The 26,500-nt window shown below is 48.1% G+C and overlaps 1 protein-coding gene across 1 annotated transcript in view; it reads left to right on the top strand.

The window, feature by feature from the left end:
* The window catches only part of LOC124027314 (paladin-like), a gene marked incomplete at its 3' end in the record, with an annotated part of 51,493 nt that extends 25,520 nt beyond the window's left edge, over window positions 1-25,973 (top strand). The window contains exons 2-7 of the mRNA XM_046339775.1: window positions 6,867-7,100; window positions 7,482-7,584; window positions 11,898-12,077; window positions 19,794-19,958; window positions 23,802-23,962; window positions 25,898-25,973. Of these exons, the coding sequence (XP_046195731.1) occupies window positions 6,880-7,100; window positions 7,482-7,584; window positions 11,898-12,077; window positions 19,794-19,958; window positions 23,802-23,962; window positions 25,898-25,973 (906 nt within the window). The remainder of the gene's footprint in view (window positions 1-6,866; window positions 7,101-7,481; window positions 7,585-11,897; window positions 12,078-19,793; window positions 19,959-23,801; window positions 23,963-25,897) is intronic.
* Window positions 25,974-26,500: the final 527 nt, after the last annotated feature.

Below are 26,500 nucleotides of genomic sequence, written 5' to 3'. Positions count from 1 at the left end.
GAGCTTCAACTGGAAGCCAGTGGAGAGAGCGGAGGAGCGGGGTGACGTGAGAGAACTTGGGAAGGTTGAACACTAGATGGGCTGCGGCGTTCTGGATGAGTTGTAGGGGTTTAATGGCACAGGCAGGGAGCCCAGCCAACAGCGAGTTGCAGTAATCCAGACGGGAGATGACAAGTGCCTGGATTAGGACCTGCGCCGCTTCCTGTGTGAGGCAGGGTCGTACTCTGCGGATGTTGTAGAGCATGAACCTACAGGAACGGGCCACCGCCTTGATGTTAGTTGAGAACGACAGTTTGTTGTCCAGGATCACGCCAAGGTTCTTAGCGCTCTGGGAGGAGGACACAATGGAGTTGTCAACCGTGATGGCGAGATCATGGAACGGGCAGTCCTTCCCCGGGAGGAAGAGCAGCTCCGTCTTGCCGAAGTTCAGCTTGAGGTGGTGATCCGTCATCCACACTGATATGTCTGCCAGACATGCAGAGATGCGATTCGCCACCTGGTCATCAGAAGGGGGAAAGGAGAAGATTAATTGTGTGTCGTCTGCATAGCAATGATAGGAGAGACCATGTGAGGTTATGACAGAGCCAAGTGACTTGGTGTATAGCGAGAATAGGAGAGGGCCTAGAACAGAGCCCTGGGGGACACCAGTGGTGAGAGCGCGTGGTGAGGAGACAGATTCTCGCCACGCCACCTGGTAGGAGCGACCTGTCAGGTAGGACGCAATCCAAGCGTGGGCCGCGCCGGAGATGCCCAACTCGGAGAGGGTGGAGAGGAGGATCTGATGGTTCACAGTATCGAAGGCAGCCGATAGGTCTAGAAGGATGAGAGCAGAGGAGAGAGAGTTAGCTTTAGCGGTGCGGAGCGCCTCCGTGATACAGAGAAGAGCAGTCTCAGTTGAATGACTAGTCTTGAAACCTGACTGATTTGGATCAAGAAGGTCATTCTGAGAGAGATAGCGGGAGAGCTGACCAAGGACGGCACGTTCAAGAGTTTTGGAGAGAAAAGAAAGAAGGGATACTGGTCTGTAGTTGTTGACATCGGAGGGATCGAGTGTAGGTTTTTCAGAAGGGTGCAACTCTCGCTCTCTTGAAGACGGAAGGGACGTAGCCAGCGGTCAGGGATAAGTTGATGAGCGAGGTGAGGTAAGGGAGAAGGTCTCCGGAAATGGTCTGGAGAAGAGAGGAGGGGATAGGGTCGAGCGGGCAGGTTGTTGGGCGGCCGGCCGTCACAAGACGCGAGATTTCATCTGGAGAGAGAGGGGAGAAAGAGGTCAGAGCACAGGGTAGGGCAGTGTGAGCAGAACCAGCGGTGTTGTTTGACTTAGCAAACGAGGATCGGATGTCGTCGATCTTCTTTTCAAAATGGTTGACGAAGTCATCTGCAGAGAGGGAGGAGGGGGGGAGGGGGAGGAGGATTCAGGAGGGAGGAGAATGTGGCAAAGAGCTTCCTAGGGTTAGAGGCAGATGCTTGGAATTTAGAGTGGTAGAAAGTGGCTTTAGCAGCAGAGACAGAGGAGGAAAATGTAGAGAGGAGGGAGTGAAAGGATGCCAGGTCCGCAGGGAGGCGAGTTTTCCTCCATTTCCGCTCGGCCTTCCGGAGCCCTGTTCTGTGAGCTCGCATTGAGTCGTCAAGCCACGGAGCGGGAGGGGAGGACCGAGCCGGCCTGGAAGATAGGGGACATAGAGAGTCAAAGGATGCAGAAAGGGAGGAGAGGAGGGTTGAGGAGGCAGAATCAGGAGATAGGTTGAAGAAGGTTTGAGCAGAGGGAAGAGATGATAGGATGGAAGAGGAGAGAGTAGCGGGGGAGAGAGAGCGAAGGTTGGGACGGCGCGATACCATCCGAGTAGGGGCAGTGTGGGAAGTGTTGGATGAGAGCGAGAGGGAAAAGGATACAAGGTAGTGGTCGGAGACTTGGAGGGGAGTTGCAATGAGGTTAGTGGAAGAACAGCATCTAGTAAAGATGAGGTCGAGCGTATTGCCTGCCTTGTGAGTAGGGGGAAGGTGAGAGGGTGAGGTCAAAAGAGGAGAGGAGTGGAAAGAAGGAGGCAGAGAGGAATGAGTCAAAGGTAGACGTGGGGAGGTTAAAGTCGCCCAGAACTGTGAGAGGTGAGCCGTCCTCAGGAAAGGAGCTTATCAAGGCATCAAGCTCATTGATGAACTCTCCGAGGGGACCTGGAGGGCGATAAATGATAAGGATGTTAAGCTTGAAAGGGCTGGTAACTGTGACAGCATGAAATTCAAAGGAGGCGATAGACAGATGGGTAAGGGGAGAAAGAGAGAATGACCACATGGGAGAGATAAGGATCCCTATGCCACCACCCCGCTGACCAGAAGCTCTCGGGGTGTGCGAGAACACGTGGGCGGACGAAGAGAGAGCAGTAGGAGTAGCAGTGTTATCTGTGGTGATCCATGTTTCTGTCAGTGCCAAGAAGTCGAGGGACTGGAGGGAGGCATAGGCTGAGATGAACTCTGCCTTGTTGGCTGCAGATCGGCAGTTCCAGAGGCTACCGGAGACCTGGAACTCCACGTGGGTCGTGCGCGCTGGGACCACCAGATTAGGGTGGCAGCGGCCACGCGGTGTGGAGCGTTTGTATGGTCTGTGCAGAGAGGAGAGAACAGGGATAGACAGACACATAGTTGACAGGCTACAGAAGAGGCTACGCTAATGCAAGGAGATTGGAATGACAAGTGGACTACACGTCTCAAATGTTCAGAAAGTTAAGCTTACGTAGCAAGAATCTTATTGACTAAAATTATTAAAAATGATACAGTACTGCTGAAGTAGGCTAGCTGGCAGTGGCTGCGTTGTTGACTTTGTAGGCTAGCTGACAGTGGCTGCGTTGTTGACACTACACTAATCAAGTCGTTCCGTTGAGTGTAGTAGTTTCTACAGTGCTGCTATTCGGGGGCTAGCTGGCTAGCTAGCAGTGTTGATTACGTTACGTTGCGTTAAAAGAACGACAATAGCTGGCTAGCTAACCTAGAAAATCGCTCTAGACTACACAATTATCTTTGATACACAGACGGCTATGTAGCTAGCTATGTAGCTAGCTACGATCAAACAAATCAAACCGTTGTGCTGTAATGAAATGAAATGAAAAATGTGATACTACCTGTGGAGCGAAGCGGAATGCGACCGGGTTGTTGAGTGCGGAAGTTCTATTCAGTAGACGTTGGCTAGCTGTTGGCTAGCTAGCAGTGTCTCCTACGTTAAGGACGACAAATAGCTGGCTAGCTAACCTCGGTAAATTAAGATAATCACTCTAAGACTACACGCTCTAAACTACACAATTATCTTGGATACGAAGACAGCAAAGACAACTATGTAGCTAGCTAACACTACACTAATCAAGTCGTTCAGTTGAGTGTAATAGTTTCTACAGTGCTGCTATTCGGTAGACGGTGGACGTTTGCTAGCTGGCTAGCTGCTGGGCAGATAGCAGTGTAGACTACGTTAGGACGACGAAATACGAAGTTGCAATAGAAGTGCTGACTGTTTCACTTTGTTGTCCTCTTTCTTTTCCTTTTTCTTCTGTCCTTCTTTTGTCCTTATTTTGTCTTCCTTTCTTCTGTTAACTAGATATTTTTTTGTTGTTATTCTTTGTAAGCTAGCTAGCTTCTTCCAGGAGAGTCCCTAGCAACTGCTTAGCAACAAGTAAACAATTCTGCTAGCAATTCACCTAGCTAAGATAACTGTACAATTTTATGAAAAAAATAGTTAATTTTTCAAAAGCCTGTCTTGTTTAGTTTGTTCCTTGTTTTGTCTTCTATTGAGTCTTGCAGTTTTCTCTTGATTTTTTCGATGTACTTCACTCTAAAAAAACATTTAAATCTCAATAAATACAGGAGCTCATTTTTCAGCAGCTGCTCAATTTAGAACTCCGGACGATTTTATTTGTTTATTTAATTACTAACAAAAAATAAATAAAATATTATTTTTTTAAATTAATTTTTACATATTTATTTGTAAATAATGACAATTACAACAATACTGAATTAACACTTTTATTTTAACTTAATATAATATATAACATGAGTCTTCAATATTCCCAGTTAAGAAGTCTTAGGTTGTAATTATTAAAGGAATTATAGGTCTATTTCTCTCTGTACCATTTGTATTTTATAAACCTTTGACTATTGGATGTTCTTATAGGCACTATAGTATTGCCAGCCTGATCTCGGGAGTTGATAGGCTTGAAGTCATAAACAGCGCTGTGGTGCAAGCATTGTGAAGTGCTGCTGGCAGACCCAGGAAAGTGCTGTTTGAATGAATGCTTACGAGCCTGCTGCTGCCTACCACCACTCAGACTGCTCTATCGAATCATAGACTTAATTATAATATAATAAACACACGGAAACACGAGACTTTGGTCATTAATAAGCCACCTGCGACATTGTCTGTTTTTCTAGCAAGTTTGATGTGAAAAGGACATATATTTCTGAAGTCTCTCTCTGGATGCTCCAGGGTGGAAGTGGAATGGGGAAAGTGGGAATCCTAGTCAGTTGTACAAATGAATGCCCTTCAACTGAAATGTGTCTTCTGCATTTAACCCTCTGAATCAGAGAGGTGTGGCGGTCTGCCTTAATCCACATCCACGTCTTCGACTCCCGGGGAACAGTGGGTTAACTGCCTTGTTCAGGGGAACAGTGGGTTAACTGCCTTGCTCAGGGGAACAGTGGGTTAACGGCCTTGCTCAGGGGAACAGTGAGCTAACTGCCTTGCTCAGGGGAACAGTGGGCTAACTGCCTTGCTCAGGGGAACAGTGGGTTAACTGCCTTGCTCAGGGGAACAGTGGGTTAACTGCCTTGCTCAGGGGAACAGTGGGTTAACTGCCTTGCTCAGGGGAACAGTGGGTTAACTGCCTTGCTCAGGGGAACAGTGGGTTAACTGCCTTGCTCAGGGGAACAGTGGGTTAACTGCCTTGCTCAGGGGAACAGTGGGTTAACTGCCTTGTTCAGGGGAACAGTGGGTTAACTGTCTTGCTCAGGGGAACAGTGGGTTAACTGTCTTGCTCAGGGGAACAGTGGGTTAACTGCCTTGCTCAGGGGAACAGTGGGTTAACTGTCTTGCTCAGGGGAACAGTGGGTTAACTGTCTTGCTCAGGGGAACAGTGGGTTAACTGCCTTGCTCAGGGGAATAGTGGGTTAACTGCCTTGCTCAGGGGAACAGTGGGTTAACTGCCTTGTTCAGGGGTAGGGGTACAGTGGGTTAACTGCCTTGCTCAGGGGAACAGTGGGTTAACTGTCTTGCTCAGGGGAACAGTGGGTTAACTGTCTTGCTCAGGGGAACAGTGGGTTAACTGTCTTGCTCAGGGGAACAGTGGGTTAACTGCCTTGCTCAGGGGAACAGTGGGTTAACTGCCTTGCTCAGGGGAACAGTGGGTTAACTGCCTTGCTCAGGGGAACAGTGGGTTAACTGTCTTGCTCAGGGGAACAGTGGGTTAACTGCCTTGCTCAGGGGAACAGTGGGTTAACTGCCTTGCTCAGAGGAACAGTGGGTTAACTGCCTTGTTCAGGGGTAGGGGAACAGTGGGTTAACTGCCTTGTTCAGGGGTAGGGGTACAGTGGGTTAACTGCCTTGTTCAGGGGCAGAACGATCACTTTTTACATTGTCAGCTCGGGGATTCGATCCAGTAATCTTTCGGTTACTGGCCCAACGCTCTAACTACTAGGCTACCTGCCGCCCCTCGGATTGTGTGTGTGTGTGTCCTGGTCTGTCTTTGTGTGTGTGTGTGTCCTGGTCTGTCTTTGTGTGTGTGTGTGTCCTTGTCTGTCTTTGTGTGTGTGTGTGTGTGTTTAGGGGGATGGAGTGTCTGCTGTTGGTCTCAGGCCAGCTGTGGCGGGTCGGGGTCGGCCCCTGCTTGCTGGTCTGAGTGGAGCAGAGCGGCAGGGAGGCTCATCTTTTGTTTAATCTGCTTCACTGCAAAGCCCTGTGTCTGTGTACCAAATACCACCCTATTCCCTATATAGTGCACTACTGTTGACCAGGGCCCATTGTGCTCTGGTCAACAGTAGTGCACTAGGGAAAAGATTGAGATGCCCTGGGTTTATTCAGAGAGGTGCTGCAGATGGATGCCTGCTCAGATTGTTGTTGAAGGCTGTAGCAGAGGGCTCAGCATCAGATGAGGCTATAATTAACATTGAAACACACCCAACCTCAGGATTGATGTAAGCCTGTTGAACTGTTGAGCGGTACAGATCTAGAATCAGGGTTTACTGCTTGGTATGTTCTGAGAAAGCAGCTGGAAGTACTGTAGAAACATCATCAAGAAAAGCAATGAGAGAAATTGTCTCATTGTTATATTTCACTATTCATACATTTCCTCTTTCAATCAGCAGGCTACAATTTGAACGTGGTGGTGTTGGAATCAACACAGATTTGTGAAACCTCTATAGTGTGCATGCAAGTGTGCTTCAGTGTGGCCTCATAGTGTGACTCCACTGCTGTTCCTCTGTTTGACTTCCTGTGTCTGAGTCAAAGTCCTCTCTTCTGTTCCTCTGTTTGACTTCCTGTGTCTGAGTCAAAGTCCTCTCTTCTGTTCCTCTGTTTGACTTCCTGTGTCTGAGTCAAAGTCCTCTCCTCTGTTCCTCTGTTTGACTTCCTGTGTCTGAGTTAAAGTCCTCTCCTCTGTTCCTCTGTTTCACTTCCTGTGTCTGAGTCAAAGTCCTCTCCTCTGTTCCTCTGTTTGACTTCCTGTGTCTGAGTCAGTCCTCTCCTCTGTTCCTCTGTTTCACTTCCTGTGTCTGAGTCAAAGTCCTCTCCTCTGTTCCTCTGTTTCACTTCCTGTGTCTGAGTCAAAGTCCTCTCCTCTGTTCCTCTGTTTGACTTCCTGTGTCTGAGTCCACTCTCCTCTTGTCGTCCCCAGCTGCTTGTGGAGTATGGGTACAACTGCCAGCGCAGCGCCACAACCCGTCTCTGTCTCAGGCTCCATATCCTCTGTAGCAGCGCCCCAGCATCCTCCTCCGCTTGAGAGTCTCCATGGCAACGGGGCGGTGAACAGCAGACACTCTCTCAGCATGAGCTCTTCCCAGACGGTGAAGATCCACAGCGGCAAAGCCAAGTCTATCATCACTAACAAGGTGGCGCCTGTCGTCATCACGTAAGTCTCATCACGCCTCCAATCATTCAAGTCACGTAACCACCATCCAAGGGATGTTTACCATGAGAATCCCTGAGGCTTTGATCACTAAGGTGTGAATGGATGGGGAGGGGGGGGGGTGAAGTGTGTGGGGACGGGGGGATGGGGGTGAATGGTGAAGTGTGGGGACGGGGGACGGGACGGGGGTAGTTGAGTTGTGTGTGTGTGTGTGCTGTTATCTAATTTGTCTTGTCTTGGGTTCAGAAGATAAGGTAATTTATCTTATCTGACTAGTGAAATGTTGGGTCGGTCTCCAATGGAAACCACAGTACCACTAAGAGGGATTGAATGCTTTGTTTCACCATGTTGCAGATGACGGCTACGTTATCTTCTGTATTCCAGATATAATTGCAGACAGGAATTTCAGATCCACGATGACCTCTTCAGAACAAACTACAAAGTGGGCCGGATATCAGACTCAATGCCTGAACACTACTTGGTACAGGTAAGAAGAACCCACCCCCCCAGACTCAATGCCTGAACACTACTTGGTACAGGTAAGAAGAACCCCCCTCCCCAGACTCAATGCCTGAACACTACTTGGTACAGGTAAGAAGAACCCCCCCCAGACTCAATGCCTGAACACTACTTGGTACAGGTAGGAAGAACCCCCCAGACTCAATGCCTGAACACTACTTGGTACAGGTAGGAAGAACCCCCCCAGACTCAATGCCTGAACACTACTTGGTACAGGTAGGAAGAACCCCCCTCCCCAGACTCAATGCCTGAACACTACTTGGTACAGGTAGGAAGAACCCCCCCCCCAGACTCAATGCCTGAACACTACTTGGTACAGGTAGGAAGAACCCCCCTCCCCAGACTCAATGCCTGAACACTACTTGTTGTTGCCCCTTGTTACTTCATATTGATGTTGTTACCCCTTGTTACTGTAAGTCGCTCTGGATAAGAGCGTCTGCTAAATGACTTAAATGTAAATGTAAATGTACTTCACATTGATGTTGTTGTTACTTCATATTGATGTTGTTACCCCTTGTTACTTCACATTGATGTTGTTACCCCTTGTTACTTCACATTGATGTTGTTGTTACCCCTTGTTATTTCATATTGATGTTGTTACCCCTTGTTACTTCATATTGATGATGTTGTTGTTACTTCACATTGATGTTGTTGTTACCCCTTGTTACTTCATATTGATGTTGTTACCCCTTGTTACTTCACATTGATGTTGTTGTTACCCCTTGTTACTTCACATTGATGTTGTTGTTACTTCACATTGATGATGTTGTTACCCCTTGTTACTTCACATTGATGTTGTTACCCCTTGTTACTTCACATTGATGTTGTTACCCCTTGTTACTTCACATTGATGTTGTTGTTACTTCACATTGATGTTGTTGTTGTTACTTCACATTGATGTTGTTGTTGTTACTTCACATTGATGTTGTTGTTACTTCACATTGATGTTGTTACCCCTTGTTACTTCACATTGATGATGTTGTTACCCCTTGTTACTTCACATTGATGATGTTGTTACCCCTTGTTACTTCACATTGATGTTGTTACCCCTTGTTACTTCACATTGATGTTGTTACCCCTTGTTACTTCATATTGATGTTGTTACCCCTTGTTACTTCACATTGATGATGTTGTTGTTACTTCACATTGATGTTGTTGTTACCCCTTGTTACTTCACATTGATGTTGTTGTTGTTACTTCACATTGATGTTGTTGTTGTTACTTCACATTGATGTTGTTGTTGTTACTTCACATTGATGTTGTTGTTGTTACTTCACATTGATGTTGTTGTTGTTACTTCACATTGATGTTGTTGTTACCCCTTGTTACTTCACATTGATGTTGTTGTTACTTCACATTGATGTTGTTGTTGTTACTTCACATTGATGTTGTTGTTGTTACTTCATATTGATGTTGTTGTTGTTACTTCACATTGATGTTGTTGTTACTTCACATTGATGTTGTTACCCCTTGTTACTTCATATTGATGTTGTTACCCCTTGTTACTTCACATTGATGTTGTTACCCCTTGTTACTTCACATTGATGTTGTTACCCCTTGTTACTTCATATTGATGTTGTTACCCCTTGTTACTTCACATTGATGTTGTTACCCCTTGTTACTTCACATTGATGTTGTTACCCCTTGTTACTTCACATTGATGTTGTTACCCCTTGTTACTTCACATTGATGTTGTTACCCCTTGTTACTTCACATTGATGTTGTTACCCCTTGTTACTTCACATTGATGTTGTTGTTGTTACTTCACATTGATGTTGTTGTTACTTCACATTGATGTTGTTACCCCTTGTTACTTCACATTGATGTTGTTGTTACCCCTTGTTACTTCACATTGATGTTGTTGTTGTTACTTCACATTGATGTTGTTGTTACTTCACATTGATGTTGTTACCCCTTGTTACTTCACATTGATGTTGTTGTTACTTCACATTGATGTTGTTACCCCTTGTTACTTCATATTGATGTTGTTGTTGTTACTTCACATTGATGTTGTTGTTGTTACTTCACATTGATGTTGTTGTTACCCCTTGTTACTTCACATTGATGTTGTTACCCCTTGTTACTTCACATTGATGTTGTTGTTGTTACTTCACATTGATGTTGTTGTTACCCCTTGTTACTTCACATTGATGTTGTTACCCCTTGTTACTTCACATTGATGTTGTTGTTACCCCTTGTTACTTCATATTGATGTTGTTACCCCTTGTTACTTCATATTGATGTTGTTGTTACCCCTTGTTACTTCACATTGATGTTGTTGTTGTTACTTCACATTGATGATGTTGTTATCATCTTGCGTGGCCATTGGTCGGTTTCATCTGACCGCTTTAAACAAGGATGGACATCTGATAATGAATGACGACAGAGATCAGTGTGAAACGAGCAACATTAACGGTTATCCACAACAGTGTAATCGGAGGCACCCTTCAACATACTGTTGTTGCTAATCGCTAATGTTGCTCATTTCACACTGATGCTATAAAGACCACCTTGAATAAATTTATTTATTTATTTATTTATAGGGGACAATGCACATTAGTCAACATCTATATTACAATAATGCAACATCCATGTAAATGGGGTTAGTCAAAAGATAATTTGCAGTCGTAGTCCCTGGGCAGGTATGTAGTCCCTGGGCAGGTATGTAGGTTCCCTTGAAGTGTTCCCCGTACTGACTCTACTGTGCCCCCAGGGCCAGGGCCCATAGGGCTCTGTATAGGGAATAGGGTGCCATTTAACCAGGGCCCGTACTGACTCTACTGTACCCCCAGGGTCAGGGCCCGTACTGACTCTACTGTACCCCCAGGGCCAGGGCCCGTACTGACTCTACTGTACCCCCAGGGCCAGGGCCAGAGCCCGTACTGACTCTACTGTACCCCCAGGGCCCGTACTGACTCTACTGTACACCCAGGGCCTGTACTGACTCTACTGTACACCCAGGGCCCGTACTGACTCTACTGTACCCCCAGGGCCCGTACTGACTCTACTGTACCCCCAGGGCCAGGGCCCGTACTGACTCTACTGTACCCCCAGGGCCAGGGCCCGTACTGACTCTACTGTACCCCCAGGGCCAGGGCCCGTACTGACTCTACTGTACCCCCAGGGCCCGTACTGACTCTACTGTACCCCCAGGGCCAGGGCCCGTACTGACTCTACTGTACCCCCAGGGCCAGGGCCCGTACTGACTCTACTGTACCCCCAGGGCCTGTACTGACTCTACTGTACCCCCAGGGCCAGGGCCCGTACTGACTCCTGTACCCCCAGGGCCAGAGCCCGTACTGACTCCTGTACCCCCAGGGCCAGAGCCCGTACTGACTCTACTGTACCCCCAGGGCCTGTACTGACTCTACTGTGCCCCCAGGGCCAGGGCCCGTACTGACTCTACTGTGCCCCCAGGGCCAGGGCCCGTACTGACTCTACTGTGCCCCCAGGGCCAGGGCCCGTACTGACTCTACTGTACCCCCAGGGCCCGTACTGACTCTACTGTGCCCCCAGGGCCAGGGCCCGTACTGACTCTACTGTACCCCCAGGGCCAGGGCCCGTACTGACTCTACTGTACCCCCAGGGCCAGGGCCCGTACTGACTCTACTGTACCCCCAGGGCCAGGGCCCGTACTGACTCTACTGTACCCCCAGGGCCCGTACTGACTCTACTGTACCCCCAGGGCCCGTACTGACTCTACTGTACCCCCAGGGCCTGTACTGACTCTACTGTTCCCCCAGGGCCAGGGCCCGTACTGACTCTACTGTACCCCCAGGGCCAGGGCCCGTACTGACTCTACTGTACCCCCAGGGCCAGGGCCCGTACTGACTCTACTGTACCCCCAGGGCCCGTACTGACTCTACTGTACCCCCAGGGCCCGTACTGACTCTACTGTACCCCCAGGGCCCGTACTGACTCTACTGTACCCCCAGGGCAATTTCCCGTACTGACTCTACTGTACCCCCAGGGCCCGTACTGACTCTACTGTACCCCCAGGGCCAGGGCCCGTACTGACTCTACTGTGCCCCCAGGGCCCGTACTGACTCTACTGTACCCCCAGGGCCCGTACTGACTCTACTGTACCCCCAGGGCCCGTACTGACTCTACTGTGCCCCCAGGGCCCGTACTGACTCTACTGTGCCCCCAGGGCCCGTACTGACTCTACTGTACCCCCAGGGCCCGTACTGACTCTACTGTGCCCCCAACAGCAGCTGTCGATGGAAAAAGGGTGTTTCTAAATGCATGTATTTGATTGTTTGAGTGACTGTGTGTCTGTAGGGTGAGTTCTTCATGGTCCAGGACGTGTACAGCAAGGCTGACGTCCTCAACACTACAGGCAGCTACGGAGCGCCAAACTACCGCCAGGTGAAAGGAAGCTACCCGCTGTACGGCATGGGCCAGCCCAGCCTGAATGGCTTCAAACAGGTCCTCCAAAGACTACAGAGTCAAGGGCATGAGGTTAGTGCACTGCCCTCGGGGGGTGGACTCTATTTTCTTCATAGTACACTACTGTTGACCCTTATGTTATGCAGGTGAATGAGGACCCAAAAGCGACTTGGCGAAAACAGAGTCTTTAATCCAGTAAAGTAAATTTACAATCATAAGGCATAATTCCACTCGTAATGACGAGAACAGACTGGAGACTCGATCAAGAACTGCAGGTTGCCTCGGGAAGGCACTTGAACGTAGCAGACTCAGACACCTGCTCACCACGCAGCATCTGAGGGAAACACGACACGACAGGGCGATACACAGACACAGCACGGTGAACAATAGACAAGGATCCGACAGGGCAGAAACGGAAAACAAGGGGAGAAATAGGGACTCTAATCAGGGAAAAGGATAGGGAACAGGTGTGGGAAGACTAAATGATTGATTAGGGGAATAGGAACAGCTGGGAGCAGGAACGGAACGATAGAGAGAAGAGAGAGAGGAAGGGAGAGAGAAAAAGGGGAACGAACCTAAAAAGACCAGCAGGGGGAAAATGAACAGAGGGAAAAGCAAAATGACAAGACAATCTAAGACAAAACATGACAGTACCCCCCACTCACCGAGCGCCTCCTGGCGCACTCGAGGAGGAATCCTGGCGGCAACGGAGGAAATCATCAATAAGTGAACGGTCCAGCACGTCCCGAGACGGAACCCAACTCCTCTCCTCAGGACCGTAACCCTCCCAATCCACTAAGTATTGGTGACCCCGTCCCCGAGAACGCATGTCCATGATCCTACGTACCTTGTAAATAGGTGCGCTCTCGACAAGGACGGGAGGGGGAGGGAAGACGAACGGGGGTGCGAAGAAAGGGCTTGACACAGGAGACATGGAAGACAGGATGGACGCGACGAAGATGTCGCGGAAGAAGCAGTCGCACAGCGACAGGATTGACGACCTGGGAGACACGGAACGGACCAATGAACCGCGGAGTCAACTTACGAGAAGCTGTCGTAAGAGGAAGGTTGCGAGTGGAAAGCCACACTCTCTGGCCGCAACAATACCTTGGACTCTTAATCCTGCGTTTATTGGCGGCTCTCACAGTCTGTGCCCTGTAACGGCAAAGTGCAGACCTCACCCTCCTCCAGGTGCGCTCACAACGTTGGACAAACGCTTGAGCGGAGGGAACGCTGGACTCGGCAAGCCTGGATGAGAACAGAGGAGGCTGGTAACCCAGACTACTCTGAAACGGCGATAACCCGGTAGCAGACGAAGGAAGCGAGTTGTGAGCGTATTCTGCCCAGGGGAGCTGTTCTGCCCAAGACGCAGGGTTTCTGAAAGAAAGGCTGCGTAGTATGCGACCAACCGTCTGATTGGCCCTCTCTGCTTGACCGTTAGACTGGGGATGAAACCCGGAAGAGAGACTGACGGACGCACCAATCAAACGACAGAACTCCCTCCAAAACTGTGACGTGAATTGCGGGCCTCTGTCTGAAACGGCGTCTAACGGGAGGCCATGAATTCTGAACACATTCTCGATGATGATTTGTGCCGTCTCCTTAGCGGAAGGAAGTTTAGCGAGGGGAATGAAATGTGCCGCCTTAGAGAACCTATCGACAACCGTAAGAATCACAGTCTTCCCCGCAGACAAAGGCAGACCGGTAATGAAGTCTAGGGCGATGTGAGACCATGGTCGAGAAGGAATGGGGAGCGGTCTGAGACGACCGGCAGGAGGAGAGTTACCCGACTTAGTCTGCGCGCAGTCCGAACAAGCAGCCACGAAACGGCGCGTGTCACGCTCCTGAGTCGGCCACCAAAAGCGCTGGCGAATAGACGCAAGAGTGCCTCGAACACCGGGATGACCAGCTAACTTGGCAGAGTGAGCCCACTGAAGAACAGCCAGACGAGTGGAAACAGGAACGAAAAGGAGGTTACTAGGACAAGCGCGCGGCGACGCAGTGTGCTTGAGTGCTTGCTTAACCTGTCTTTCAATTCCCCAGACTGTCAACCCGACAACACGCCCATAAGGAAGAATCCCCTCGGGATCAGTAGAAGCCACAGAAGAACTAAACAGACGGGATAAAGCATCAGGCTTGGTGTTTTTGCTACCCGGACGGTAAGAAATCACAAACTCGAAACGAGCGAAAAACAACGCCCAACGAGCTTGACGGGCATTAAGTCGTTTGGCAGAACGGATGTACTCAAGGTTCTTATGGTCTGTCCAAACGACAAAAGAAACGGTCGCCCCCTCCAACCACTGTCGCCATTCGCCTAGGGCTAAGCGGATGGCGAGCAGTTCGCGGTTACCCACATCATAGTTGCGTTCAGATGGCGACAGGCGATGAGAAAAATAAGCGCAAGGATGAACCTTATCGTCAGACTGGAAGCGCTGGGATAGAATGGCTCCCACGCCTACCTCTGAAGCGTCAACCTCGACAATGAATTGTCTAGTGACGTCAGGAGTAACGAGGATAGGAGCGGACGTAAAACGTTCTTTTAGAAGATCAAAAGCTCCCTGGGCGGAACCGGACCACTTAAAACACGTCTTGACAGAAGTAAGAGCTGTGAGAGGGGCAGCAACTTGACCGAAATTACGAATGAAACGCCGATAGAAATTAGCGAAACCTAAAAAGCGCTGCAACTCGATACGTGACCTTGGAACGGGCCAATCACTGACAGCTTGGACCTTAGCGGAATCCATCTGAATGCCTTCAGCGGAAATAACGGAACCGAGAAAAGTAACGGAGGAGACATGAAAAGAGCACTTCTCAGCCTTCACGTAGAGACAATTCTCTAAAAGGCGCTGTAGAACACGTCAAACGTGCTGAACATGAATCTCGAGTGACGGTGAAAAAATCAGGATATCGTCAAGATAGACAAAAACAAAGATGTTCAGCATGTCTCTCAGAACATCATTAACTAATGCCTGAAAAACAGCTGGCGCATTGGCGAGACCAAACGGCAGAACCCGGTACTCAAAATGCCCTAACGGAGTGTTAAACGCCGTTTTCCACTCGTCCCCCTCTCTGATGCGCACGAGATGGTAAGCGTTACGAAGGTCCAACTTAGTAAAGCACCTGGCTCCCTGCAGAATCTCGAAGGCTGATGACATAAGGGGAAGCGGATAACGATTCTTAACCGTTATGTCATTCAGCCCTCGATAATCCACGCAGGGGCGCAGAGTACCGTCCTTCTTCTTAACAAAAAAGAACCCCGCCCCGGCCGGAGAGGAAGAAGGCACTATGGTACCGGCGTCAAGAGACACAGATAAATAATCCTCGAGAGCCTTACGTTCGGGAGCCGACAGAGAGTATAGTCTACCCCGAGGAGGAGTGGTCCCCGGAAGGAGATCAATACTACAATCATACGACCGGTGAGGAGGAAGGGAGTTGGCTCGGGACCGACTGAAGACCGTGCGCAGATCATGATATTCCTCCGGCACTCCTGTCAAATCGCCAGGTTCCTCCTGAGAAGTGGGGACAGAAGAAATGGGAGGGATGGCAGACATTAAACACTTCACATGACAAGAAACGTTCCAGGATAGGATAGAATTACTAGACCAATTAATAGAAGGATTATGACATACTAGCCAGGGATGACCCAAAACAACAGGTGTAAAAGGTGAACGAAAAATCAAAAAAGAAATAGTCTCACTGTGGTTACCAGATACTGTGAGAGTTAAAGGTAGTGTCTCAAATCTGATACTGGGAAGATGACTACCATCTAAGGCAAACATGGGCGTAGGCTTGTCTAACTGTCTGAAAGGAATGTCATGTTTCCGAGCCCATGCTTCGTCCATGAAACAACCCTCAGCCCCAGAGTCAATCAAGGCACTGCATGTAGCACCCGAACCGGTCCAGCGTAGATGGACCGACATAGTAGTACAGGATCTAGATGAAGAGACCTGAGTAGTAGCGCTCACCAGTAGCCCTCCGCTTACTGATGAGCTCTGGCCTTTACTGGACATGAATTGACAAAATGTCCATCAAATCCGCAATAGAGGCACAGGCGGTTGGTGATCCTCCGTTCCCTCTCCTTGGTCGAGATGCGAATACCTCCCAGCTGCATGGGCTCAGTCTCTGAGCCAGAGGAGGGAGATGGTTGCGATGCGGAGCAGGGAAACACCGTTGACGCGAGCTCTCTTCCACGAGCTTGGTGACGAAGATCTACCCGTCGTTCTATGCGGATGGCGAGAGCAATCAAAGAGTCCACACTGGAAGGAACCTCCCGAGAGAGAATCTCATCTTTGACCACTGCGTGGAGTCCCTCCAGAAAACGAGCGAGCAGCGCCGGCTCGTTCCAGTCACTAGAGGCAGCAAGAGTGCGAAACTCTATAGAGTAATCCGTTATGGATCGATCACCTTGGCATAGGGAAGCCAGGGCCCTAGAAGCCTCCCTACCAAAAACTGAACGGTCAAAAACCCGAATCATCTCCTCTTTAAAGTTCTGGTAATTGTTTGAACAATCAGCCCTTGCCTCCCAGATAGCTGTGCCCCACTCTCGAGCCCGGCCAGTAAGGAGTGAAATGACGTAAGCAACCCGAGCTCTCTCGCTAGAGTATGTGTTGGGTTGGAGAGAGAACACAATATCACACTGGGTGAGAAAGGAGCGGCACTCCGTGGGCTGCCCGGAGTAGCAAGGTGGGTTATTAACCCTAGGTTCCGGAGGCTCGGCAGGCCAGGAAGTAACAGGTGGCACGAGACGAAGACTCTGGAACTGTCCAGAGAGGTCGGAAACCTGAGCGGCCAGGTTCTCCACGGCATGGCGAGCAGCAGACAATTCCTGCTCGTGTCTGCCGAGCATGGCTCCTTGGATCTCGACGGCAGTGTTACGAGCATCTGTAGTCGCTGGGTCCATTCTTTGGTCGGATCCTTCAGTTATGCAGGTGAATGAGGACCCAAAAGCGACTTGGCGAAAACAGAGTCTTTAATCCAGTAAAGTAAATTTACAATCATAAGGCATAATTCCACTCGTAATGACGAGAACAGACTGGAGACTCGATCAAGAACTGCAGGTTGCCTCGGGAAGGCACTTGAACGTAGCAGACTCAGACACCTGCTCACCACGCAGCATCTGAGGGAAACACGACACGACAGGGCGATACACAGACACAGCACGGTGAACAATAGACAAGGATCCGACAGGGCAGAAACGGAAAACAAGGGGAGAAATAGGGACTCTAATCAGGGAAAAGGATAGGGAACAGGTGTGGGAAGACTAAATGATTGATTAGGGGAATAGGAACAGCTGGGAGCAGGAACGGAACGATAGAGAGAAGAGAGAGAGGAAGGGAGAGAGAAAAAGGGGAACGAACCTAAAAAGACCAGCAGGGGGAAAATGAACAGAGGGAAAAGCAAAATGACAAGACAATCTAAGACAAAACATGACACCTTAGGTCTGTGTTTCAATTCAAGGGCTTTATTAGCATGGGAAACATGTGTTAACATTGCCAAAGCAAGTGAGGTAGATAATATATAAAGTGAAATAAACAATAAAAATTAACAGTAAACATTACACATAGAGAAGTTTCAAAACAATAAAGACATTACAAATGTCATATTATAGATATACAGTGTTTAAACAATGTACAAATGGTTAAAGGACACAAGATAAAATAAATAAGCGTAAATATGGGTTGTATTTACAATGGTGTTTGTTCTTCACTGGTTGCCCTATTCTCGTGGCAACAGGTCACAAATCTTGCTGCTGTGATGATGGCACACTGTGGAATTTCACCCAGTAGATATGGGAGTTTATCAAAATGGGATTTGTTTTCAAATTCTTTGTGGATCTGTGTTTCTCTGTCTCTCTCTCTCTCTCTCTCTCTCTCTCTCTCTCTCTCTCTCTCTCTCTCTCTCTCTGTCTCTCTGTGTCTCTCTCTGTGTCTGTCTCTCTCTCTGTCTCTGTATCTGTGTCTCTCTCTCTCTGTCTCTCTCTGTGTCTCTCTCTCCCTATCTCTGTCTCTGTGTCTCTGTCTCTGTGTCTCTCTCTCTGTCTATCTCTCTCTCTCTCTCTGTCTCTCTGTGTCTCTGTGTCTCTGTATCTCTGTCTGTCTCTCTATTCAATTCAAGGGGCTGTATTGCTATGGGAAACACATGTTAACATTGCCAAGGCAATGTGATTTGATTTGATTTGAAAAAAGGCAAGTGAAGTAGATAATTAACAGAAGTGAAATAAACAATACAAATGAACAGTAAACATTACACTCACAGAAGTTCCAAAAGAATAAAGACATTACAAATGTCATGTGTTCAGTGTTGTAACAATGTGCAAATAGTTAAAGTACAAAAGGGAAAATAAACATAAATATGGGTTGTATTTACAATGGTTTTTCACTGTTTGGCCTTTTCTTGTGGCAACAGGTCACACATCATGCTGCTGTGATGGCACACTGTGGTATTTAACCCATGGGAGTTCATCAAAATGAGATTTTTTCCTTTGTGGATCTGTGAAATCTGAGGGAGATATGTTTCTCTATGGTCATACATTTGGCAGGAGGTTAGGAAGTGCAGCTCCGTTACCACCTCATTTTGTGGGCAGTGAGCACATAGCTTGTCTTCTCTTGAGAGCCAGGTCTGTCTACGGCGGCCTTTCTCAATAGCAAGACTATGCTCACTGAGTCTTCTCTCTTTCTCTCTCTGTCTGTGTCTGTGTGTCTGTGTGTCTGTGTGTCTGTGTGTCTGTGTGTCTGTGTGTCTGTGTGTCTGTGTGTCTGTGAGTCTGTGAGTCTGTGTGTCTGTGTGTCTGTGTGTCTGTGAGTCTCGCACGCTATCTTCTATTCCGCCTGTTGTCTTTGTCGTGGATAAATATTTTGAGGGGTCAGGTACTCTGTCCGTGCTTTGGGACAAACAGATGCACTGTGCCACAAACACAAACCCTGGCCGTGTGGCAAATGGCACCCCATTCCCTATATAGTGCACTACATTTGACCAGGGCCCCATAGGGCTCTGTATAGGGAATAGGGTACCAGTTGACCAGGGCCCCATAGGGCTCTGTATAGGGAATAGGGTACCATTTGACCAGGGCTCATAAGGCTCTGTATAGGGAATAGGGTACCATTTGACCAGGGCTCATAGGGCTCTGTATAGGGAATAGGGTACCATTTGACCAGGGCTCATAAGGCTCTGTATAGGGAATAGGGTACCATTTGACCAGGGCTCATAAGGCTCTGTATAGGGAATAGGGTACCATTTGACCAGGGCTCATAAGGCTCTGTATAGGGAATAGGGTACTATTTGACCAGGGCCCCATAAGGCTCTGTATAGGGAATAGGGTACCATTTGACCAGGGCCCCATAGGGCTCTGTATAGGGAATAGGGTACCATTTGACCAGGGCTCATAAGGCTCTGTATAGGGAATAGGGTACCATTTGGAAGGTATCGCCATGTGGAATGAAGGAAAATAAAGAATATCTCTCAGGGTCGTGAGTCCAGTATGGAAAACTCGCTGTAATCCCAATGAAATTAACGTAATTATATAGCAGCGAGTTCATGATCAACTCCGGACTCATGTGGTACACGTCAAATGACAACGGAATGTTTCCAATTGGGTTTGGAACAAAACTTTACAGATTCTACAACCAAATAACTGGCCTGTTGACTAGTTATTATTCCTGGGCCCGTTTTCAAAAAGTATCCGGGTTTTAGAGGGCTGATCTAGGATCAGGTTTCCCCTGTCTACATCATCTTATTAATTACTGCCTCTTTTTGAATGTAGGACATATGATTTCTCTCCTCTCTTCCCAGGAGGTGATGTTCTTCTGTGTGCGTGAGGAACCGGTGGTGTTCCTGCACCTGGAGGAGAACTTTGTTCCATACACTCCGCGGAGGAAGGAGAACCTCCATGAGAATCTCCATGGCCTGGACAAGGAGGGGACGGTGGAGACCCTGGAGCTCACCATCAGGAAGGAGGTGACCTGGCCTCCTCCTACTAATAAACCTCCTCTTTATCTATCAATATACTGGCCTCCTCCTACTAATAAACCTCCTCTTTATCTATCAATATACTGGCCTCCTCCTACTAATAAACCCATACACCTCTTTATCTATCAATATACTGGCCTCCTCCTACTAATAAACCTCCTCTTTATCTATCAATATACTGGCCTCCTCCTACTAATAAACCCATAAACCTCCTCTTTATCTATCAATATACTGGCCTCCTCCTACTAATAAACCCATAAACCTCCTCTTTATCTATCAATATACTGGCCTCCTCCTACTAATAAACCCATAAACCTCCTCTTTATCTATCAATATACTGGCCTCCTCCTACTAATAAACCCATAAACCTCCTCTTTATCTATCAATATACTGGCTTCCTCCTACTAATAAACCTAGAAACCTCCTCTTTATCTATCAATATACTGGCCTCCTCCTACTAATAAACCCATAAACCTCCTCTTTATCTATCAATATACTGGCCTCCTCCTACTAATAAACCCATAAACCTCCTCTTTATCTATCAATATACTGGCCTCCTCCTACTAATAAACCCATAAACCTCCTCTTTATCTATCAATATACTGGCCTCCTCCTACTAATAAACCCATAAACCTCCTCTTTATCTATCAATATACTGGCCTCCTCCTACTAATAAACCCATAAACCTCCTCTTTATCTATCAATATACTGGCCTCCTCCTACTAATAAACCTCCTCTTTATCTATCAATATACTGGCCTCCTCCTACTAATAAACCCATACACCTCTTTATCTATCAATATACTGGCCTCCTCCTACTAATAAACCTCCTCTTTATCTATCAATATACTGGCCTCCTCCTACTAATAAACCTCCTCTTTATCTATCAATATACTGGCCTCCTCCTACTAATAAACCTCCTCTTTATCTATCAATATACTGGCCTCCTCCTACTAATAAACCTCCTCTTTATCTATCAATATACTGGCCTCCTCCTACTAATAAACCTCCTCTTTATCTATCAATATACTGGCCTCCTCCTACTAATAAACCCATACACCTCTTTATCTATCAATATACTGGCCTCCTCCTACTAATAAACCTCCTCTTTATCTATCAATATACTGGCCTCCTCCTACTAATAAACCTCCTCTTTATCTATCAATATACTGGCCTCCTCCTACTAATACACCTAGAAACCTCCTCTTACTATTTTTATACCTTTTATTTAACTTGGCAAGTCAGTTAAGAACACATTCTTATTTTCAATGACGGCCTAGGAACAGTGGGGTTAACTGGTCTAGGAACAGTGGGTTAACTGGTCTAGGAACAGTGGGGTTAACTGGTCTAGGAACAGTGGGTTAACTGGTCTAGGAACAGTGGGTTAACTGGTCTAGGAACAGTGGGGTTAACTGGTCTAGGAACAGTGGGGTTAACTGGTCTAGGAACAGTGGGTTAACTGGTCTAGGAACAGTGGGTTAACTGGTCTAGGAACAGTGGGGTTAACTGGTCTAGGAACAGTGGGTTAACTGGTCTAGGAACAGTGGGTTAACTGGTCTAGGAACAGTGGGTTAACTGGTCTAGGAACAGTGGGTTAACTGGTCTAGGAACAGTGGGTTAACTGGTCTAGGAACAGTGGGTTAACTGGTCTAGGAACAGTGGGTTAACTGGTCTAGGAACAGTGGGTTAACTGGTCTAGGAACAGTGGGTTAACTGGTCTAGGAACAGTGGGTTAACTGGTCTAGGAACAGTGGGGTTAACTGGTCTAGGAACAGTGGGGTTAACTGGTCTAGGAACAGTGGGTTAACTGGTCTAGGAACAGTGGGTTAACTGGTCTAGGAACAGTGGGTTAACTGGTCTAGGAACAGTGGGTTAACTGGTCTAGGAACAGTGGGTTAACTGGTCTGGGAACAGTGGGTTAACTGGTCTGGGAACAGTGGGTTAACTGGTTTGGGAACAGTGGGTTAACTGGTCTGGGAACGGTGGGTTAACTGGTCTGGGAACGGTGGGTTAACTGGTCTAGGAACGGTGGGTTAACTGGTCTAGGAACGGTGGGTTAACTGGTCTAGGAACGGTGGGTTAACTGTTCTAGGAACGGTGGGTTAACTGGTCTAGGAACGGTGGGTTAACTGGTCTAGGAACGGTGGGTTAACTGGTCTAGGAACGGTGGGTTAACTGGTCTAGGAACGGTGGGTTAACTGGTCTAGGAACGGTGGGTTAACTGGTCTAGGAACGGTGGGTTAACTGGTCTAGGAACAGTGGGATTTTCTGGATTTTTTTTCTAATTTTGTCTGTCATGGTTGAAGTGTACCTTTGATGAAAATTACAGGCCTCTCTCATCTTTTTAAGAGGGAGAACTTGCACAGTTGGTGGCTGACTAAACACTTTTTTTGCTCCACTGTATATTGTCGTCAAGGCTTTATATAGTGGAGCGAGAAAGGTGTGTCTGAAAAGTTTTCTAACCCATGACTCTTCACAGGGGCGGGACACTGATTTGAGCAGAGCCCTAACCTTATGAAAACCCAATTCTCACATTTTAGAAGCTAAAATCACATTTCATCCCATCACGAATAATTCCATATTCAAACTTTAAATTGAACAACAATTCCATGTGAATCCGATAACTCTGATGTGTAGACTTTCCACTGTAGAGTTTATGTCATCTTATCATTGATGAGAATGTCTCAGATGACAACCGAACTGACATCATAGTCATTAAGTACCACCGCTTATGTTCAATTGGTCGGATTACCAGAATATAGTTCATTTCCCCCCACCTTCTGATGTTCCCAGAATCTCTCTGTTAACCAAGGGGTTTGCAAATGTAACCTCAGTAGGGTAGAGAGAGAGGAAAAAGGGGGGAAGAGGTATTTCTGACTGTCATAAACCTACCCCCCAGGCCAACGTCATGACACAGGGTTGGTAGGGACAGGGTTGGTAGGGACAGGGTTGGTAGGGATAGGGTTGGTAGGGATAGGGTTGGGAATGGTTGTGGTGGTAGATGTGTCCTCAGACGTTGTTCTCTGTAGCCACAGAAGGACTCCTCCAGCAGCCCCGTGTAACACCCACCTGGGTGATGTTTCCTCTGCTGCAGAATCGGGTGCTGAAAGCTCCCCACACATCAGTCCAGACTACTAGTCATCCTCATTACAAGGCAGACCTCTGCCATCTCAGCAGTGCAGTTCTCTTACGCTTTGGGTGGTGAAACGACAAGCTGTCTCAAGAATGCATCTTTTAAATGCAAACAGTCAGCTGACTAGCTAGCACATCGAGATACCATCATTTCTGCAGGTCTGATACTTAAGACAAGTAGATATATTGGATCAAAATGATATTAGTTAAAGAAAGAAAAATCATTACAACGAACAAACAGAGCAGGTAAAATCGTCTGTTTCCGAACGTCAGTAATAAGACTCTGATGCTCTCTGGTTTCTCTAGCTCCACTCTGATGCTCTCTGGTTTCTCTAGCTCCACTCTGATGCTCAGGTTTCTCTAGCTCCACTCTGATGCTCTCTGGTTTCTCTAGCTCCACTCTGATGCTCTCTGGTTTCTCTAGCTCCACTCTGATGCTCTCTGGTTTCTCTAGCTCCACTCTGATGCTCTCTGGTTTGTCTCTAGCTCCAATCTGATGCTCTCTGGTTTCTCTAGCTCCACTCTGATGCTCTCTGGTTTCTCTAGCTCCACTCTGATGCTCTCTGGTTTCTCTAGCTCCACTCTGATGCTCTCTGGTTTCTCTAGCTCCACTCTGATGCTCTCTGGTTTCTCTAGCTCCACTCTGATGCTCTCTGGTTTGTCTCTAGCTCCACTCTGATGCTCTCTGGTTTCTCTCTAGCTCCACGACTTTGCCAAGTTGAACGATAACGTGTTCTACGTGTATAACGACATCGAGCACTTCAAGGGCGAGCCTCAGAGGAGGACCATCACCTGTGAGGAGGACATCCAGGTCACAGAGGAGGTCTACAGGAGACCTCTGTTCACCATGCCTCTCTACAGGTTCATAGTCACTTACTCTTTTTCACTCCTTCTTTATTGAATATTTGAATGTGTGATTAGTTTATCTTCTTTTTTTTCTTATTGACACAATGCAACATGCTGTCTGCTCTCTCTGCCCTCTCTCTGCTCTCTTTCTCTGCCCTTTCTCTGCTCTCTCTCTGCTCTCAATCAAATTTCAATTTCTCTCTGCCCTCTCTCTCTGCCCACTCTCTCTGCCCTCTCTCTCTGCCCACTCTCTGCCCTCTCTCTCTGCCCACTCTCTATGCTCTCTCTCTCTGCCCACTTTTTCTGCCCTCTCTCTCTGCCCACTCTCTCTGCTCTCTCTCTCTGCCCACTTTTTCTGCCCTCTCTCTCTGCCCACTTTTTCTGCCCTCTCTCTCTGCCCTCTCGCTCTGCTCTCTCTCTCCGCCCTCTCTCTACTCTCTCTCTGCTCTCTCTCTCTCTCTCTCTCTCTCTCTCTCTCTCTCTCTCTCTCTCTCTCTCTCTCTCTCTCTCTCTCTCTCTCTCTCTCTCTCTCTCTTTCTGCTCTCTCTCTCTGCCCTCTCTCTGCCCTCTCTCTCTGCCCTCTCTCCCCTCTCTCTCTCCCCTCTCTCTCTCCCCTCTCTCTCTGCCCCTCTCTCTCTCTCTGCCCTCTCTCCCCTCTCTCTCTGCCCTCTCTCTCTGCCCTCTCTCTCTCTGCCCTCTCTCTCTGCCCTCTCTCTCTCCCCTCTCTCTCTGCCCTCTCTCTCTGCCCTCTCTCTCTGCCCCCTCTCTCTCTCTGCTCTCTCTCTGCTCTCTGCTCTCTCTCTGCTCTCTCTCTGCTCCCTCTCTCTCTCTCTGCTCCCTCTCTCTCTCTGCTCCCTCTCTCTCTCTGCGCCCTCTCTCTCTCTGTGCCCTCTCTCTCTCTGTGCCCTCTCTCTCTCTGCGCCCTCTCTCTCTCTGCGCCCTCTCTCTCTCTGCGCCCTCTCTCTGCCCCCTCTCTCTGCATTCCGGAGAGGCGAGGGAGGAGAGATATCGGTTGCGTCCGAAATGTCACCCCATTTGATTAATCTAGTGCACTACTTTGTCCAGGGCCCTATGGGGAATAGAGTGCCCCTTGGGAAGGCCTCCTTTAGCATCCTGTTAGTAATCAGATCAGAGGAGCCAAAGCTTGTATTGAGATGTAATGAACAGCCATCTCCAGTCCTCTCCAGACATGTCTACATCTCCCCTCTCCTTCCCACACAACCATCTGGATCTGAGGGATGACCCCATATAACGTCAACAAAGAACATGTTTGAATGTGCCTTTTCAACTTACGTGTGTGTGTGTGTGTGTGTGTGTGTGTGTGTGTGTGTGTGTGTGTGTGTGTGTGTGTGTGTGTGTGTGTGTGTGTGTGTGTGTGTGTGTGTGTGTGTGTGTGTGTGTGTGTGTGTGTGTGTGTGTGTGTGTGTGTGTGTGTGTGTGTGTGTGTGTGTGTGTGTGTGTGTGTATACAGACCTAGTTATCTGGTGATGAAGACAGGGAGCAGAACAGGCCTCCTGGAGGGGATGTATCTCTGTACTCTGGAACTCCCTAGTGGCCTCTTTTGTGGTAGACGTAGGTTTCCCCAACCACCATTGGTCAAAGTAGTGCACTACATAGGGAATAGGGTGCAAGTTGGGACACAGATATTATATTAGTAACCCGTTGTCTCTTATTACTGTCTGTCTCATTCCAGGTCAATGTTGTCTTCCTACATAAAGGGAATATTGACAAAATAGATGGGACTTCTCCTGTGAAAACACAGTAACACTCTCTCTCCTTCTCTCTCTGTTCTTTCTCTCTTTCTCTATTCTTTCTCTCTCTTCTTTTTCTCTCTCTCTTCTTTCTTTCTATCTCTCTCTCTCTCTGTCTCTCTCTCTCTGTCTCTCTCTCTCTGTCTCTGTCTGTCTCTGTCTCTGTCTCTGTTTCTCTCTCCCTCTCTCTCTCTCCCAGGTACTACCGGCTGCCACTACCGATGGAAGGAGCACCTCTAGAGCAGGATTTTGATGCCTTTGTTACTGTTCTCAGGGTGAGGAGGGTTCTTAGTGTTGTCAGGGTGAGGAGGGTTCTTAGTGTTGTCAGGGTGAGGAGGGTTCTTAGTGTTGTCAGGGTGAGGAGGGTTCTTAGTGTTGTCAGGGTGAGGAGGGTTCTTAGTGTTGTCAGGGTGAGGAGGGTTCTTAGTGTTGTCGGGGTGAGGAGGGTTCTTAGTGTTCTCGGGGTGAGGAGGGTTCTTAGTGTTCTCGGGGTGAGTAGGGTTCTTAGTGTTCTCGGGGTGAGGAGGTCCTTAGTGTTCTCTGGGTGAGGAGGTTCTTAGTGTTCTCTGGGTGAGGAGGTCCTTAGTGTTCTCTGGGTGAGGAGGTCCTTAGTGTTCTCTGGGTGAGGAGGTTCTTAGTGTTGTCGGGGTGAGGAGGGTCCTTAGTGTTCTCTGGGTGAGGAGGTTCTTAGTGTTCTCGGGGTGAGGAGGGTTCTTAGTGTTGTCAGGGTGAGGAGGGTTCTTAGTGTTCTCTGGGTGAGGAGGTTCTTAGTGTTCTCTGGGTGAGGAGGTTCTTAGTGTTC

This window comes from Oncorhynchus gorbuscha, unplaced genomic scaffold (genome assembly GCF_021184085.1).
Source record: "Oncorhynchus gorbuscha isolate QuinsamMale2020 ecotype Even-year unplaced genomic scaffold, OgorEven_v1.0 Un_scaffold_3089, whole genome shotgun sequence".
Lineage (NCBI taxonomy): Eukaryota > Metazoa > Chordata > Actinopteri > Salmoniformes > Salmonidae > Oncorhynchus > Oncorhynchus gorbuscha.
This window is presented reverse-complemented; position numbering and strand designations above follow the sequence as displayed.